General features: G+C 34.7%; 1 protein-coding gene across 9 annotated transcripts in view; it reads right to left on the bottom strand.

The window, feature by feature from the left end:
- Positions 1 to 19,823, bottom strand: part of Pkp4 (plakophilin 4) — a 248,069-nt gene that overhangs the window by 166,276 nt on the left and 61,970 nt on the right. For 8 of the 9 annotated variants that reach the window (XM_047547028.1, XM_047547031.1, XM_047547030.1 and 5 more), the window contains exon 2: positions 3,585 to 3,721. In XM_047547028.1, coding sequence (XP_047402984.1) covers positions 3,585 to 3,716 — 132 coding nt within the window. In that variant the 5' untranslated portion in view covers positions 3,717 to 3,721. Of the gene's footprint in view, positions 1 to 3,367; positions 3,465 to 3,584; positions 3,722 to 19,823 lie in introns of those variants that run through there. The other variant, XM_047547035.1, reaches the window with a different exon arrangement.

Genomic DNA, 19,823 nt, shown 5'->3' with positions numbered 1-19,823 from the left:
ATTTAAATTATGTTAAGAACGAGAATGTGTAGCTGTGCAATGAATTGTCTAGGTGCTGTCTGTGAGACTCTTGCTGAGTTTCTGTGGTTGGGGCTACATGTTACATTATTAAAATAAAAGAAAAAACCAGCAAACTGGCGATGAGACAATTTGATAGTATTATTCTTCCATTTTCTCCTTGAGCAATTGTTTATTGCAGGACTAATACATTCAACATGCTCGGAGAGAAGAAACCTGAAACATAAGTATAAAATAATATATAAAACATGGCACTGTTCTTAGATAACCAATTATGTGACCCCAAAGAAACATATAATCAAGAATCACAGCAGTGGGATAAAGTGACAAAGAAGATCAGTAGAGATGTGGATGCAGGCTAGGGTAAATATGACTTCTTGAAAAAGATAGCCTTTGAACAGAAGTGGGATCTTTCTATCTGCCAAAGGCTAAGGACTTGTGTACCTGCACAGGTATGTACCTATGTGACATCAATGTGAAAGGTTATCACTTCATAAAAGGAAGAGACTATGAATTTCAACATTATGCTGCAAAGCAGGAACACTTTCTGGCACTGGAGGATCCTAGGCAAAGCCTGGCCAATGGAGGAAAATTTCATTATTTTATGACACCCTAAATCCACTTTCAGATGTTTAACAGACTCCTAATTTATAGAAAGACTGCTACCTGTTGTTTGCCATTTCCTTCCTAATTGCCTAAGGGAGTACATGTGAAGTATCTGAGTGTCTTGGATACACTTTGTTTGAAGAAGAACCAGATTCCCCCTTTCAAAATTCATATGAGTGTTAAAAGATCTTGTTTTGCAATTCTGTAACCAAGTTACAGTTGATGTTAAGTTTGAGGTTGCAATAAATTGGCATATTAAAAGAATTTATTTTCACATTCTCTACTTCTCATAATATACACATAAAATGATTATAATTTGTAAGACCAGTATGGTGAAGTCTTGAAAGTTTAGTGCTATATCTGAGCATAAAGATTGTTCAATGTTTAGAAAGGTGATTTTGGTCTTCTGATATCAATGTCCAAAAGAAAGCTCACTGAATCTCCAGACAGATGTGCTTTAAGATAGAATAACCAGCTTCTCCTAATAAGAGCCTTTTCTTCTTATGTAGAGGTAATGATGATGATGATAGTAACTTAGGTCTTATTAGGTGTCGGGTGCTGCTGTAAGCATTTTACATGTTAATTTAATATCTTCTATAACTGCTAGTAACTCCATTTTACAATGAGGCAACTGAGGCACAGAGAAGTTAAGAAATTGTCTCAAGATTACACAGTGAACATAGAAGCCAGGATGAAAAACCAGGCCAGTTGTCTAGTTGCCCTGTTTCTGTACCCTAATGAAACAGACTTCCTGACACACTGCTGCTATGAAACCAGGTTTGTACTTTGAGATCTGTAGAGCTGATACCATCTCATCATGGCTATAAACACAACATGACAGTGAGGATTTTCAGTAATTATGTATCCCATCTAATAATAATGTTCTTTTGATACACATTATCAATATTAATCATTCTAGTTGAGTATAAATTATAGGCTAAGAATGTCACTGATGAGTTACTATTATCAAACATATAAGGTGAACTGTAATTAGCTTCCTTATATATTACTTTTCTGTCTTCCGTCTCATTGAGCAGATGATAGGGAATGGCAAATTTTAGGACAATATTAAGAAGTTTTGACTCCACTATATGTTGTTTGATGCCACAAAAATCTGATGGAAGTTGATGTTAGTCCTTTAAAATCAGGACTGTATCTTAGAACAAGAGACTGACATGATGTTGTGGGTGGAATGAATGAAATCCTGGGTAATGAGCATTAACAATTTTTTAAAAAAATTAAGTAGGGAAACTGCAAATGCATATTAATGGACTCGAATTCCTCAGGGCAGGAAAAGAAGCAAAGACTAGAGTATATCCTCACACTAAGTAAATTATCTGAGAGATATATGACAATTCTTTTAGTGACTAACACAAATACCTGTACTATGTTTTGCTACATTAAGGAACAGGAATCCTTCCATCTATCACAAAACATTTATTCAGACACTATTTACTGCCAAGATGAAATTTAAAAGTCACCTGAGGCCATCAAGGAATTCCAGTGCCAAAAATCATAACAGGTTGCCATATTTTCTTCAACTTGTAGGTATCTGGTCTCAAGGAACAAACACAAAATTCCCATTGCTATGTTGACTGTACACAGTTTCCAGTTTTAAGTCAGTTCTTGGCATTTTGATAAATTTATCATCATGTTTCATCAGAACATATTATATGTTACGTGTTCCACATAAATCAGAGCCTTGTCTTTTTACAGATCCCTAGGTCAAATCTTTATAACTGTTGAGTACTATAGGCGGAAAGTCCTTTTCTTTCCCCAGTGGTGATAGAAGCTAAGATATTCCACAGTTTGGTAAAAGAAAAAAACCATACTGACTATGATTTTCTTGCGTCTTAAATGTGGAAGGTTTAAACACTTTAAATTTCAGTGAGAAATGGAAATATTTTTCATTTTGATATTCTAATATTAGAATAAGTTGTAAAATCATTTTTCTTAAAAAACAGTTCTAATGTCAGATATATGTCATAGGTTTGGAGTAATCTTTCATGCCACATTCCTAATTTAAGCCATGGCAAATGGTAAGTAACAAGGTATTAAATATTTCTTCATTCTCAGCCATCACTAGTCACTTGAGCTCCCAATACTGCTTAAAAAAAAAAAATTCCAGAAAATATACGTTTAGAATAAAGCACCCAGTGGTTTAATCATAACATTTAAAGAAAAATTAATATTGGATTATTTCAGCTGAATAAAATTCACAGAGGGCATATAATTTTTTTCAAGGTAGGGGGCAGAAAATAACACTATCCCTAGAACTTTAAATTCGCATTTATTTATTAAGATTTTAAATCTTAAGCAATTAAATTCCAGAATTCCAATTTATCTATTCACTAAAGATAAGACCTAATGTAGAAGGTTACTTGGGTATAAAGGATACAGAGTATTAGTGCCTTAAAAAAAAAAAAAAAAAGGACATAAACATGACATTGAAGCAAACTGCCACAGTTTGACAAGTTTTAGAACATTAGCTCACAAAATGAATATACTTGGATTCAGACAAACACACAAATACAGCTTTTATCCAGAAATCACAGAGACAACCCTAATATCTATGTTAAAATGCTCAAAATATCTAAGGATATATATGACAGGACTCAGATTGCCAGAGTCCTGATAGAAAAATCAGCATTGTGAAATATGCTTTACACAGTTTTGCGTGCATGCACATACTCTGCAATGTGGGAGAGACAGAGACACCAATCACCATCAATATTGTCCTTACTTGCAGACGCACAAGTATCCTGCATGTTCCGATTCTGACTGGCACCTGGAGCGGCTCTACATGCCAGTCATCCCAATGTACTCAGGGATGTAAACACCTTATAATTAGAAAATGTGAAGGTGTCAAGGTCGTTACACAAATTTAAAATACATCCAAAGATTAATTTTTAAAGGCACTGAAGAAATAATTAACTGCAAATTTTAATAAAAGCATGTACCTGCTCCTTCACGGAAGCTAGAATAGTGGTGGCTGTGGTCTCGGATTCCATGCCTGGGCCAGTGGAGGCAGCTTCCTGGCGGGTCTGTGGTTGCCCCTCCTCCACCAATGAAGCCTGCTCAGGAGCTGGCATTCCTCCTGCAACCAAGCAGGTAAAGAGTTAACACTTTCTCCTGGACTTCTGCGCAAGGGTTGAGGATTTGCAGATGGTTCCTAAGAACAACAGTGGACTTCTATAGCAATGATCAAAGCTCCTCACAGCATTTGGATTTCTGAAAGGTAACATTCAGGTCCAAAGCATAGCTAGTGCTACAAATACTAAAAAGAATAAAATAGTAGTAGTAGTAGTAGTAATAATAATAATAATAAAGTACTTAGACAATGTTTAAACAACATTTAGTAGAAAATGACTTAAACAGGGTTGGGGAGGAAGGCTCATTAAAAATATATTAAGGATAGTAAGTTGTCAAAATTTGGTTAAATGTCTAAATTTTCTTAACAGATAATAAGTAAATAGGAATGTCAAGAAACTAAATAACACTCTAGGTTGCTAGCAGAGTCAGCTTTCAAAAAGGTATTAACACAAAATAAGACATCTACAAACATTAATTGACAGAAGAAAGAATGTTTTATTAATTAGAGAAGAGGCTTATGCCTATGTATGTAACAGGAAAAAAGGATTTAAAACTCAAAAAAGACTTAAAAATAAATGAATAAAAGTATGCATAAGTTAAGTGAAATGAAAGACACCCTTGGTGGGGTCTTATGCTAACTTGGTTTCCTTAGAGGAATGTGATTATCTAAAGATGACAATGGTTAGGGAGATGGTATTGAAAGAGAATCTGCTTTTCGGGTCCACAGCTTGTGACAGAATAGGTTCTTAGTAGGAGATAGAGCATCTCTCCTAAGATAACACTTTATTAAGAGCGGAGTGTTTGCAAGAAGACTTGGTGCTACCTGATATGAACGTTTTGCAGTTTTGAAAAAGAGCAGAAAAAGATACCCATAAAACGCCATAAATGTTTTAATAACTTATTTACACGTTAGCCTTTACAATTGTCTCCTGCGAGCACAGTCTATGTCATACCATGAGATTAGCCTAATGCCTGGCATATGCAGTAGATCCTCAATCTTTGCTGAATAAATATATGAATGAAGGATGACTTTTTTTTCATTCTGGTCATTAGGTAAATCTCACCAAGTACTAGGATGTCCCAAAGATCCTATTTGTTTTAAATGTATTATACCATATACTCCTAGAGGGACATCTGAGGTCATGAATATTTTTCTCAATAGCATTCATAGTTGTAAAAATTACTCTATTTTAATTTTTTTATTAATAAATATCTATAGTGTTTAATCCTAGTTTGATCTGGGAATTTTTTCCCATTCTCTCATTTCAATATTAGCCTGCTATCCATTTTCAAAATCATGACCTGTAAGTAAAAGAGAGGATGTGCATGTCACCTGAGCTCCCTGACTCCCAGGTTAGTAGAGAGGGTCTAAGTTCTATGTTCTGCTAGTGGTTGTTTTATTCTTGCCATGTTAATAGGTATAAAAATGAACAACGGGTCTGATAGTTTATTTGTGCATTTCCCCCTGATGCACAAAAACCTCATGGAGAGTTCTTGTGCCTATTCTGTCCAGGGAATTTTCTAACCCCCAGTTTTATGGAGTACAAGGCCCAGGTGGGTCCCAATCTGCAAGGAGGATTTTCTCATGTAGCAATGGCAGGACGAGATTCAGGTTTGGAGTCAAAACCTAGGTGACCTGGGACAAGTAACCACTCCTCTGAACCCTACTTTCCTCTCTGATAAAAATGGGCTTACCAATTTTGTATAGAACAAAATGGAATGATTTTATGGCAATCTTTAATTTCTAGTTCATGTGGTATGTTTACTGAGATGTAAGACACACTTATAATACCATCAATTGGACAAAATTCCCTCCTGTATTCATCAGTTGTAAAAACAAGACATGAGGTCTACTACTTAAAAAAAGCAAATGCGACACATAAATATACTAGATTAGCATTTAAGGCAAGTAAAGATATGAAAGTGTTTTATACCTCTGAAAACAATCACACACCTTAAAATCAGCAGATGGTTGCAAAGAACAGAAATGTTACTACGCAACAGTGAAATAAATAATGCTAGGAACCAAAAATTTTAAATGTCAAAAGTATAATAGAATGAAGCGACCAATATGTAAGAAAAAGAGAAGCAAAAATTCAGTGAACAAAGAGAATTTGAGAAAAGAAGAAGAAACATCTTTGGGAAAATAATTATTTATTCTTACCATAAATAGGAAGAGCTATACTATTTAGATATTGAATTGTAGTGATGTATTATAATCATATCAGAGTGTATTATACTTAATTTCATCATATTTGTTTGGATAAGACTGATTACTCAAGATGAAGAAAGGAGATGAGCATTTTCTGAGTACCACTCTGCCCACATGTGATGCAGGGTCATAGGGAACACAGGCAGAAGGCTCATCGTCTACCTGATGTAGCAAAATAAGAATAGTTCAGGGCAAAGCAGCAAGATGGAAATGATATAACAAGACTAACAATAGAAAGAGGTTCAAAGAGTGTACAAATTTGTAAAGGAAACTGGTGTAATGTTAAGAAATTTAAGGAAAGAGAAAATTTTCATGCAGGGGGATATTTTATTGATTCCTCAAAGACTGGAATATATCATAGGTGATTACAAACAGTCACTGGGTGAAAAGCAAAGACAACAGCTCCCCCTCATCTATTACTGAGAGGGAGACACCTATCCCTGGAAGAGCTCCCAAATACCACAACCAACAGGAGCAGGGAGAGACACCACAATGCTGACAAGTTATAAACCTATTAAGATTTCCTGTCAGTTTTCCTGTAGTTCTTCTAACCATATATCATTTAATGACTTGGAAGGAATAAAGTAAATCTTAAAGACAGCAGTTGAATCCACTTTTTACCAAGTCCAGAGGTGAATATTCATAATGACTAAAGTCACAGAATGATATTATTACTCTTCCCATTGACAAGGAAAGAAGCAATGAGTACTTTACACAGTGCAGAGACTTCAACAGGCCTGATGTGAGTAATCACATTCTGGAAACCTGAGAAAATTTACAAGTAGACTGCCAAAACATTTTGGGGGCTCTGCAGAGAACTACAGAGAATGAAAGATGTGCCAAAAAAATGAAAGGAGAAAATGCCATGGCTGTATTTAGAAAAAGAGAAGGTAGACTCTTCACATTAGAAACTATGGAGCTAGACAAGATCTCAGGTGAGATTTTTAAAAGGATGTTATACAAGAGTGATCTGTGAGAACCAAAAAGAGGCACACCAAAGAAAAGTCGTGTTAAGCTGGTCTAATTTCTGTCTTTGGCAGGGTAACCATGGAAATGCAGGGTGTCTAAACTCCAGTGAGGCATGTACCATATTAGAAGGCCCCCATGATACTATAATTAACATAGAAATGGGCCTGAAATAAGGGCAACTGCTGACTTCAACAGTCTACAACTATCAATAAAATATATCACCTTATAGAGGTTTCTAATGTAATGCTTGAGCTCTGACCTTGACCCAATTCTAACCAAAATTTCAATCATGATAAGAACTAAGAATACTGAATTTACCAGATGACAAAATTAAAATACAAAATATTATTTCTATGCTGCAGTAAAGAGCTGCCTCAAATGATGAAAACAACAGGATAAATAAAAGGTCTTGTATTTAGGTTAGCTCAACAGGATCTTGGTGGTGGTGGTAGGGGGTGTAAGACAAAATGAATGAACAATTGCTGTAAGCTAAGGTGATCTTACGCAGTGCTGATTTTAAGTATTTAAGATAATTGAAGTGGGACAAGGGAGTGCACAACCCTCCTTCAGGCTCCTTGTGATAAATCTACTTCCAGTTGTGGGTAGTACATTCACAGGAAAGGAGACTGGATCCATTCAAGAGTGGTTGAGTTGGATGTTCAAAGGATTTAATCATTATTTCCAGACACAAGAAGAGCAATGAATGAACCACACAGGTTTTGTTCCTTATGAGTTCAAAGCTTGGTAGGAGACGTAGGACAGTTTGTGGAATAGTAAGAAAAGTTTGACCTCAAAAAAAGAAGGCCTGTATGGAGAAGTAAATTTTAAAAACCTCTGAAGAACTGCCAAGGATAACTAAAGTTAAATTCTTTAAGTTACAATCCCCAAACCTGGACTAAAAATGAATGATTGTGTAACAATGTGTCATCCTACAAAATTGATGTCTCTATATATTGAATTGAATTTTGTTAATGATTATATTATTCTGAAATGAAATTAAAGTTTGAGAACAAAATGGAAAGCTCACAAAGGTCTTTCCTTTTGGAGTTAAGGATCAAATGTTGGAAATTCGAGAAGTGATTGCCTCTGAAGGTGGCATATTCCTCAGCACAAGAGCTCTTCATTCCAGGTGTGGAAGGTTATGTAGTAGGGAGAGTACAGAAGGGATGCTGACTCAGTGTGTTAGACACAGGAAACTCTGAGGTGTCTAAATTTTGAGTCTGGCACTAAAACAACTTCTATATTCTGATTGTTGTCAATGTTCCTCAGGATTCTTCAGAATGCTGTCTTCTGCATCTCTGTAAACAGGCGCCTGAAAAGCAGGAAGCTATGCTTTTCCTGAGGAAATGGTAGAAATCACAGCACTGGCTCTGTTTCTCTCTTTATTTGGCTGTAAAAAGCTCAGAGGAATCTTGACCAACTCTTACACATGTGGTTATACATATCTCTGCTCTCAAATTTCTTCTTTGCCCAGATCTCTTTTTATTACATTGTTGGACTGCATTCTTTTGTACCTCTTAAAAACACTTTTTTGAAGAAGGTGACTATGAACAGTTGTATATCTTCATTATAATTTTTAGTAAATCAGTTTTTAATGTGGAACTGTTAGTATAATATTGTGTGTGTTTTCACGTCTACATGTGTACTTACTCCATCTTATATTGAATTACCACTGATTAATAGGCAATTTTTCTACTCAAGACTTAAAGATTACATACACTCTCATGTGATCATTGAAGTCTCTCTTCACAGGTTATGCATGTAATATATAGGCACAATTTATTACTCAATATACATAATCCCTTTTATTGAAAATGGTACTAATCCACAAGCTCATTATCGTGCTAAACCTCTGAGATGAGAGATCAACCAAATACTGTACTTTCCTCTATTTACTCCCTTCTGTTCTTCTTACTGGAAATTATTGGACAAAATATACTAAGCATACTTTGTTTAATCTAGCAAAATAAGTTGGATTCTACATACTTTTCCCTTCCTTTTTTGAGTTTGTAGTTTGGGGTATAAAATGCACTTTGTAACTTCATTTAAAGCATTCAGGAAAATGTTATATTGGTAAAGTCAACAATTTCAAAATTCTTAAGATAAAATAATAATGTTTAGGAAAAAATTAAGGAAAAGTAAAGGACAAAAAACAATAAGGGTAAATATTTAAATTTGGTTCAAAACTTAAAGCTAGAGACTAATGATATAGGATAATTGAAAAGTTTAAATAAACATTAAATGAACCAAATATTATAAAAGGAAAACCAGAAAAATTACTAAAAGTATCATTATGTAGCAAAGATAAGCTTCTCTTTGAGTTATTTACAATAAAACTGAAACATATTATAGAAGAAAACAATGAAGTATATTACTGGGAAATTAAGAATATGCCTGAAAGTTTAACATCTTCAGGACCATATGGAATCTAGTCTAGAATTATAAAAGGAACACTAGATAAAGTTTTTACATTTATATTTTTGAAATATTCTGAAAATAGAAGCAGTACAAAAATCTGCAACTGTTTAAGAGGATTAGTAGTAGTTAAATACTAACCTAATCATGCAGTTCATCCAAAAAGTGCATATTTATTGGCAAGAATTTGTAGAGAAGGGAGCTATGTGCCAAATACATAGTAATTCTAGAGAATAATCTATGCATAGTAAAGTGTTTTGATTTATGAATTTATTTTTGCAATCCAAAGATGACAAAATAGGCAGATATAAAAAAAAAACAAACAAACACACAAATAACTGTAGCAAAAGCAATAGGTGTGCAGGAGGTCTTTCAAAAAAGAAATAGCTAGATGGCTGATAATGAAGTGCTCAAACTTATTAATGATTAGAAAAATGCAAATCAATACTTCAATGAGATATCAATACACAACCACAATAAGAGCAGAACATTTAACTTCAGATTCTGGGGAGGATGGGGAAAAGGGAGACTGTCACAGGCTGCTAAGGATCATGTAACTGGGACCACAATTTTGGAGTGCATTTTGCATTATATAGTAGAGTGCATCCCCTAGCCCGGTATTCCATTCCCAATTAAGTGGAGATACTTGTCCATGAGCATCTGATGAGTTACACAATTATGTTCATGATAAAGGCCATAAACCATGAACAACCTAAGTGCCCATTAACACAGAATGGACAAATGTATTGTGGTATATTGATGTAATGTATTTCACCTATAGCCATAAATAAATGAATCACAGGTCTATAAAATAAGAATATCTTTCATACCATAAAGCTGAATAAAAGAAATAAGTTGCAAAAGAACACAAAGAGTGGAATTCCATTTATGTAAAGCTTACACATAAGCAAAATAAAATTATGTTTATTAAGGATGCATGTGAAGATAGCAAGAAAATCTCCATCACCAATGTCAGAGTAATAGCCACCTCTGTGAAGCAGCAGGCTATATAATCTTGGAGAGGTACATGGAAAGCTTCTGCAGTACTGGCCTGCCATGGGCAGTAGTTACATGGATGTGCCCACTTCTTAATATTCCCTTAATTGTATTTATATCTGATATACTCTTCTATAGCTATTTTTTAATGAAAAAAAGATTGAGTGTAGAACTTACAATAAATATTAGGTGTGATTCATAAATAGAAGAACAATATTTACAATTGTATAAATAGCATAAAATAGAATTTAGTAGCTTAATTGCTAATCTACTTTTAAGAGAATTAAACAACTTGTGGTTTTAAAATTACATTAAACATAATTTTATGACTCATAAGTGCCTAGAATGAAGTTACTTCAATGAAAAGGATCCTAAGATACAACTATCATGCTCTCAACTCCTATACCATTCAATAATTTCTGAAAATGAAAGAGTTAATTGTGACATCAGTGTGAACACTGCTCACACCCCTGTTCAGACATTCATGTTGAAAGCAATGTGAACGGTGCTCTCTGGCATTAAACAGTGTGGACATAGCCGCAGCAACAACAGGAAAACACTGCATATCTGTTAATAAAAACTAGAAATTTTATCTTGATAAACATGGATTGCACATGGCTATTTTCAACTTTCCCTCCAAATATCTTACTTTTTATGGAGAATAAAGAAGGAAAACAATGAACTTTATTTTGGGAAAAGTATTACAGGATTAGGTAGGTTTTGTTTGGCTGGATTTTTTTTCTTTTTTTAGATTTGTAACTCTTCATAGTGTATAGATGCCATAATGAGGACAAAAAGAGAAGAAATGAATGAAAATCATGATAAATCCAGAGTTCAATCTGGAATGTTAAAGGGTATAAAAAGACTGGATGGGTGTAGTCAGTATAGTAAGAATTGAAACTATGAGAAGGGAATAAGTGGTATAAGAGGCAAGATGGTGTACCCTTACATGCTTCCAACTCACAATTCAATGAAATAAAGGAAAAGGCATTTTCTATTCTTTAAGAAAATTTGTCACTCTAGAAAAGTCATCAGTGTGCCAAAATGTCAGAAAGATAATGGCTGCAGATGCATGGTAAAGTAACCACACCTGATTATTACACACAAGAGACAGAAACCAACTTTGGAGGTTGGAGTACTGGTGGGAGAGCTGCAGGCTAGAAGTCTGGTAAATAGCAGATTCTAGGGGCCAAGATCAGGATAATCAAGAGAGGAGGTGCAACATGGTAGTCAGACCCCCCACTGAAAGTGCCTAAGCATTTTTCCACAAAGAAAGCAATTCAGACAAAACAGGTTCCAGCTACCTACTGAAGCCCAGGAGGGACCAAAATCCTTAAACAGAAAAAAGTAAAAAGTTGAGGTTAAAAAAAAATCTCAATCGAGGGGATGAATGGCAAAAAAAAAAAAAAAAAAAAAAAAAAAACCTCTTCAAAAGAGTATTTCCTAAGAGTGATTTAAGTAATTTTCTCAGGGAAAGAGAGAAGTGAGAGAGGTAGGATCGGGGGTGGGGAATAGTTTGGAGACTAGAGATTAAATCCAAGAGTAACATTTACCTATTCTGAGTTCTTATAAAAGAAAAAAGGAGACTACTAAAAGATGTATTGAAATGATATGCAAGTTTCCCAGCATTAAAGAAAAACTTTAAAATGGGACAATAAGTAAGTAAAATGAATGAAACAAACCAGACCAACTCATTAAAATTTCTAGGTTCCAAGGATAAAGAAAAGATTGTACAGGTTATTATAGAGGAAACAAAGACTGAGAACTGGTTTGGCAACATATCTTGAGAATTTACAGTAGATACAGCAATAGCTTCCAAATACTCACCAAAAATTATGATTAACATATGAAGGCAAAATAATGGCATTTTAGGACATCCCAAGAATCAGAATTTGTTTCAATAATCTTTAAAGAGTCTTTCCATCAAATAACAAGTATGATCGAGGAAGGTTTAGAACACAAGAAATAGCACTAAGCAAATAATTCAGGAAAAATAAAGATTACATCTAAATAAATCCACTTCTGGTATCAATCTGAGAGCAATGAGGTACTGATGAAAGTAAAATTATACCAATGTCCTTATTTAACTTAGGGGGATAAGGTAACTCTAGGCAGCATCCACCACCCACCCTTGCATCTGTGCTGTTCATGTGATAAGCTCTGACCACAGGATGTGGTAGATGTGATCTTGAGAAACACCTGAGGTTAAATCTTAAGGGTCTGGCAGCTTCTTCTTTTGGAACTCTGAGCTCACTCTGCTGTGAGGAAGCTCAGGATTAAAGATGCTATAGAAACAGAAGTCCAGTGATCCCAGCCCGAATCTCAGAATATATGACAGGTCATCCTGGATAGTCATGTCCTGATGGAGTTACTGGCTGACCACAGTCACCACAGGTAAGCCCAGGCCAGACCAGAATAACAATCTTGTTACCAGTTTAGGAGGATGAGAAATAAAACAGTTGCTGCTGTTTGAACCAATAAGATTCAGGATGACTTCTTACACCTTGAATAAGTAATGCTATTCAATACAACCTCCAAGAGAGATGAAGACAAAGAAAAAAAATTAATACATTATTTTAGGTGTCATAAGAATAAAAAATTAAATTTTATATGTTGAATTCTTATAAAGGAATAATTTATTTAACACATTCTCAATCTTCTACTTCTATAGTGCACTATAAAATAGGTGTTAAAGTATAAATATGAACAAGACCTTGACCTTTAATCCAATTCATATACTAAGAAGTAAGACAAGCCAAATTAACAAGTAACTACAATAAAATGCAGCTTGTGAAAAAGGAAGAAGGCAGGTGCTGAAAAAAAGGTTTCAATTGGACATATATAAATGGGGATACTACTATTCCAGGTAGAGCAGAAGGATTCAAATGGGAAAAAGTTCACCTATAATATATTAATTTTATTAATCTTTTTTAGGTCAAAATTTGCTTTGTGTTGAATAGGTTTTCTAAAATCCTCCCTACTGTTTTACATCATTTGCAATTAAGGCTATGATAAGCCATATCAAACCTCAATTTGTTCAAGTGAAAGATTTGTTTTCATTATTAGTATTAGTATTTCACATCAAATGCTAGTATTAACAAAAATTAAAGACTAATGAAATCACTAGTTAAAGCACATGGAGAATTAGAAATATGGTAATTGATATGTGAATTAGTAAAGTAAAACCGTTTAATGAAGTATGTAGGCATTTAATAACATTCATGAGGTCTATTAAAGAAAAGTATATATAAAGTACAACATATTAGCTTATGTAGTGGATATCTTTTTAGTTCATGACACTGGCTTTTCTTTCTACATGGTTTTATTTCTACTAGCTAAATGGTTTTTCAGTGTCTTGAGTTATACACTAGGCTGTCTGATCAATCATAATCTAGAAGTTCTGCATCAGACTTCTATTTAAATTACAAATTAATTCATTTGTAACCTTAAAGGTTCAATTTAAAATATAAAATTCGTGAAGTGTGCTCCATGGACCATTTCTTGCATCTCAAAATGAAATGCCTATGGTTGATAACTCTGAGAAGCACAGCAGAGCATGTTTCTTCTTGAAACTCTAAGCATCTTGGTATTCCAAGTGAGATCTGCACATCAGTTGCATTGATAGCTCCTTGGAATTTATAAGAAATGAACAATTTCAAGTCTGCCCTAGATTCTTCTTGAGAATAAGATCTCTGGTATTTTGTGTACACTTTCAGAAAGTTTGAGAAGTACTCATTTAGAACATTGTAAAGTCTCTAAGAAATTCTGAAAGTAATGAACCTGTTTAATTTCATCTAAACCAACATCTCAACATATATTTGTTTCTTGGTTTGATTTTGGTTTTTGTGGTGCAGGGAATCAAACACAAGACCTCATACACACTAGGCAAGCACTTTACCACTCAGTTATACCCCCAGTTTCTCAATAGTGATCACACTTTTCCTGAGGATCATCTGTTGACAATCTGAATAACAAACTTTGGGGAATCCTGCAATATCATCATCATCATAGGTAAGCAAATATTGCTAGAAAGAAGTACTATTCCAACCTTCACAATTAAAATTTGGCCCTCCTCAACTTTCCCAATATGTCAGTCTATTAAAAGAAAAATATCAATTAAGTTACTTTTTAGAACATTGTACAGAATAATTTAAACTCTTTTTGATAAAGATTCCAATCAACAAAATTAAGCATGAAATTGTGTTTTGCCTCTAAGATGGGTACCAGTTTCTTGAAAACTTATTGTGTACCTAGGAATGAATGATTTTTCCAATAAAAGAAGCCAGCCTGTTCCAGGTCAGGTGCAGGTTTCAATTATTGTTTCATGCATTTTTCATGAACATTCATGTGAAATTAGGCTAGGTATATGGTATTTTGATTGGACAGATTAACTCCCCAACTGGGACATATAATAATTTGCCTAAAATATGTCTAGTTTAGCACAGATATTAATCTATAAGTTATTTTACCAAAACTACAGGCAAAAAAAGAAAAAGTTTAAATTGGAGTGTAATGAAAAACACTGATTCTACATAAGTTTAAAGTTTCTTTTAGTAATGTTGATTTAAGCAATTTTGCATCTAATGATTTGCAGTTTTTTAAAGTAGTTCTTTAGATATAAAAGGGTATTTTAAAATGTACCATGGATTAACAATTTTAATAACATCCTTTCTCCCCTCTGTCTTCAACAAGGTAAATTTGGGGAATAATGGTTATATTTTGGTCTCTTTCATTCAGTTTCAGACTCTGCGTGCTTAATATCATATTTTGCTTTCAAGAAGCCAAATATATTTTAACACTTAACCTCTCCAGTTTTCTGAAGAAAAATACCAACCATTACAGAACTTCTAGAATTTTGACACTCACAGACAGGGCTTTACTGTACTTTCCTATTTATTTTTCTGTACTCCCCCAACCATAGACTCTGGGTTCAGTGAGGGCAGGGACTATTTTCAAATGGATTATCACCATATTCTCAGCATCTAGAAAAGTGCCTGAAACATAATAGGTGTTCAGTAAGTGTCTATTCAATGGAAGCAAAAAATTGAGAGAAAGAATGACAACATATTTGCGTTTTCATTGAAACACCAGACAATGTTAGATTTCAAGACCATTAAGATGCTGAAAGAACTCAGTCTAGCAGAAAAAAAAAAAAACAGAATAAAAAATGTGATAAATGAAATAGTAAAAATGCATAAAACATAACACAGTAGAAGTGAGAGACAAGTTTTGCATGGGTGAAAAGGGTCATCTCAGAAGATAAGGGTCATTATAAAATCAGGAATAAAATCTCAGTGTGCCATGTTCAGAGGCTGCCAATAGTCTAAAATTGGATGAAGGAAGGTGGAGAAGGAAATCATGAAAAGAGCAAGAAAACTCAGAAGATGAGAAGATGAAGGAACCATGAAGGCAGGTACAGAAATTGGTTATCTACACAGCCTTTAAAATTACCTGAGAGGATGGTGAATGTTGAGGCAAAGAATTAAACCAAACAGGTACCACTGCCCCAGTGATGTGCTAATATGACCTAGAGTTAGGTAACACTGGTAAGAAGAGTTAAAGAGAATAAAAGATGGGATCAAATTAGGAGAGTATTGGGGAAATGCCCGAAAGATCAGTAAAGAGATATGAAACAACTGTAGGGAAAAGAAAACTTTTATTCAAATTAAAAAAAATCAAAAATCATCTAGAATCTGTATGAGAAAGCAAAGCATTCTTTCTTGTGCCTGTGCCAAGTCCCTTGGGGATAAAATGAATATGATCCTAGAAAATCTTATCTTTCATTGGCCTTAAGCAGATTATAAAAAAGTACTTGAGTATTACCACCTTCTTTGCTTCAATATCTTCATAGGGAACATTCAGATGCTCCTTTAACTGGAAAGAAAGATGAGAGAGTACTCCAGAAAATCAATAAAATAAGGGCAAGACTGGATATGGATGAAATAAACTAGGAAATCAGTAAATTCATTCCCCCCAAAGCTCTAGAATCTATAATCAAGGAACTGTGATCCATCATGGGTGACTGGCAACAAAACTGGAGAAGGATGTGGTCAGTATGAAGCACAAGAGAGAAAAACCACTATTTCCACTCCATCTGAAGAACCAAAAATGGGAGACTACAAGAACTATCTTTAGCCGTTGATGCAAAGATGGTCCTAAGATGAAACCTCTCTTAAGCTATCTTGTCATCTTTGACAAGATTCTGGATTCACCAGAGCAACTACTACCCTTATCCAGGGGAAATCTGTGTAGCAAACATGATATTATGGTAATTCTGCCTTAAGAAAGGAGTGCCTGGGGTTGGGGAGGTAGCTTAGTTAGTAGAGTGCTTGCCTTGTAAGCATAAGGCCCTGGGTTCGATCCCCATCACCCCCCCCCCCCAAAAAAAAGAAAGGAATGCCTGGTTTATGTATTACTCCTAATTCTTAGAACTATATAACTGAGGGCAGCCTCAGGGACTGCAGTGACTTCAAAGTTTGTGATGTGATATTGGGGAGTCCTTGTTGCTACAGCTAGTTGTTCTCTCCAGGCAGCAATCCAGTTGAGTAGTCCTAGCTTAGATATTTAAGAAAGGGTTAACACAAAACCCATCCAAACAAATGGTTAGTCACCATAAATAACGCATGTCTATTAATCACTCCAGAACATGCTGAAAACAGCTATATACATATTCAAAATGTATAAGGCTGATAGCGTGGTCCTCTGTGCACACGGGCACACTAGAGCTTGTCAGTCAGAATCTGTTTCCCTTGACACAGTTACCAAAGCACGTGCACATGCCAACTGTTCCTTGAACCTAGACCACTGCCCCACAATGGCTTTGCTCAGGTGTTACACTGCCACTGAGCACATGAATTTAATTCTATTCTTTCAATATTCACTGGTTTAAATCACCTTTTGCAGAATGATGCCTTAATTCTGCAATATCAGTTATGTCCAGCAACCAGCTTAAAATTTTTGTTTACACAGCACATGTAAGTTTTCATCAAAAGTACAAATAATTTCAAAATAAAAAACCAGGTTACCATGGTTCAGTATTTCACTTATGATACCCAGAGAAGACCTATGCAATCATCCTTGTTTTGTTTTTAAATAAATACTTTTCTTATTAAAATATGTGTTTTGTGTTTCTAGTCTGGTCATGGGAAAAGCAGAAATGTACACAAAAGGATACACAATAATATAGGTATAGGATTTTCTTCAAATTTGCCATAAGCAACCAGAAAAATTTCTCCCTAGACAAATATAATATTTTTTAAAAATAATTTCACACCATTTTTACTGTTTTTTAAGATTACACATTTTATGACTAAATATGCTTTTCTGAAGATTATTTTCCCTAAAACACTCAGTGGAAATATGATTCACAGTGAAATATGAATTTATGATTAGCTTGTGTTTGCATGTGCTCCTACCTCACCCATAAAGATTAAATGGCATATCATAGACAGGGGAAAGATAAATGTTTTGTATAAAAATTAAAATTGCCAAATAATTTTTTTTTTTACTTTGGAAATATCTTTCTAGCTATTAGTTGATCTTGTCTCTCTTCCCTTCCCTTATCTTATCTTATCTTATCTCTAATATAATTTGCCAGTGCTTTCCAAAAGAAAATTCAAATGACACAGTTAACTGAGCAAATGTAATTCAGATAAATAATACATTAGATTTTTCAAAGTTAAAGCAAACTCTTCAATTTATTCAATTCTTCAAAAGGGTAAAATATTTGTTTGTTTTGAAGCTCTGGTAAATTATAGTATTTAAATAAAATTGTGTATCTTAAATTAACCAAAACCACTCTTTTTTATCAACATAATACAACATGTACAGAAAATAAAACACGTTAATTTAAAGGCCTTGGAAAATGGCTCTGTGCTGACTGCTAACAGTCTCAGAAAACTCTAACATGAAAATAAAAATAAAAAATAAAAAAAGACTTGGATGAATCAAGAATGGTGAAAGAGATTGGAGGTATAACTCCATTGTAGTGCATTTGCCTAGCATGTGGCAAGGCCCTAGGTTTGATTCTTTGTAATAAGGGGAAAAAAGAGGAAAAGGAAGAAGAAAGAATGGTGAGAGAACAGTAGAGCAGGGATAGAAATAGAGAGATCACTAAAGAAATCAGAAGGCAAAAGTTAGGTGGAAATTTGGAAAGGATTCCTCTGCCTCTGCTTATCCTCAAGTGGTGGACAGTCTTTCCCACAGCAGTTCCCTTTAAGCATAGCAGTTCTGTGTAGGTCTATTCTCATGCCTCCTATTAGATGCTTAGGCTGGGGATTGGACTCAATACCTCCACCAGTGTTTCCCAACCTCTAGCCCTGCTCTTGCTTTCATTTCAAGGTCCACAGGCCAGTGTGATTCTAAATTGACTGACATCTGAATCACCAAACCACTTTTTCCTTTTACATACATGTGCCTTGTTCTTTTTTGAGGAGATGGTGGAGAGTGGGCATATAACCACTGAGCTACATCCTTGGCTCATTTTTTATTTTTATTTTATTTATTTTATTGTTATTTTACTCTTTTATTTTGGGAAAGGGTCTTACTAAGTTGCTTAGGACCTCACTATGTTGCTGAGGCTGGCTTTGAACTTGAGATCCTTCTGCCTCAGTCTTCTGAGATGCTGTGATTACAGGCATGCACCACTGCACCTGGCCAGTGCCTTGTTCTTAAGAATGCACTCCTAGCTGGGTGGTGTGCCTGTAATCTCAGCAACTAGAGATGCTGACGCAGGAGGAACCAGAATTCAAGTCCTGTCTGAGCAACTTAGCAAGACCCGGTCTCAAAATAAAAAATAAAAATGAGTAAGGGCTATAGCTCAGTAGTGGAGGGTCTCTGGGTTCAATCCTTACTATTGTAAAACAAACAACAACCACCACAAGACCCTCGTCTACTTAGATTAAAGTTCACTGACACGAGGATCCCTGTCTTCTATGTATTTTCCATAGTATAACACAGGAGCTGAGGCATTTAATAAAATGCCTATTGACGGTACTGACTTTACTATTTGAGGCGCTGAAAATAGAAACTGGCACTACACTATTGCACTTACAGGAAAATGTTTAATGTATTAGATCGCTCATATTCAGACACAAAGAACCACTGAACAACCTACTTCCTTAAAGAAGTCTTTTGTTCATTAGTTGGCACTAAAAATGTCAGAAAGAATCATATTTCATCTTTAATCTTCCTAGTTGGGTAACTTGTTTCTTTTTGGAAAAGGGTTTTGAGTCCCTTAAAGGAAGAATTTCTGAAAATAACCACAAGTCAAGGAAGCTACATTCCTTTACCAGAAGAAAAGGCTACCTATGTCACAACTTCAACATACCAGTATTTCTAAATTCTCACCTGCCTAATGTGTAACTAAAAAATGTTTTCAATATGATCTTGTGAATCATAGGTATAATTCTAGCAACCATCCAGAAAACTGTTGTTCGAAAAGTCTTGATTATGTCTCAGTACATGAAACATGACATGACTGGGGTAAATAAGCAAGAAAATGAAGACAACATTA

The sequence above is a fragment of the Sciurus carolinensis genome, chromosome 3 (assembly GCF_902686445.1).
Source record: "Sciurus carolinensis chromosome 3, mSciCar1.2, whole genome shotgun sequence".
NCBI classification, from domain to species: domain Eukaryota; kingdom Metazoa; phylum Chordata; class Mammalia; order Rodentia; family Sciuridae; genus Sciurus; species Sciurus carolinensis.
This window is presented reverse-complemented; position numbering and strand designations above follow the sequence as displayed.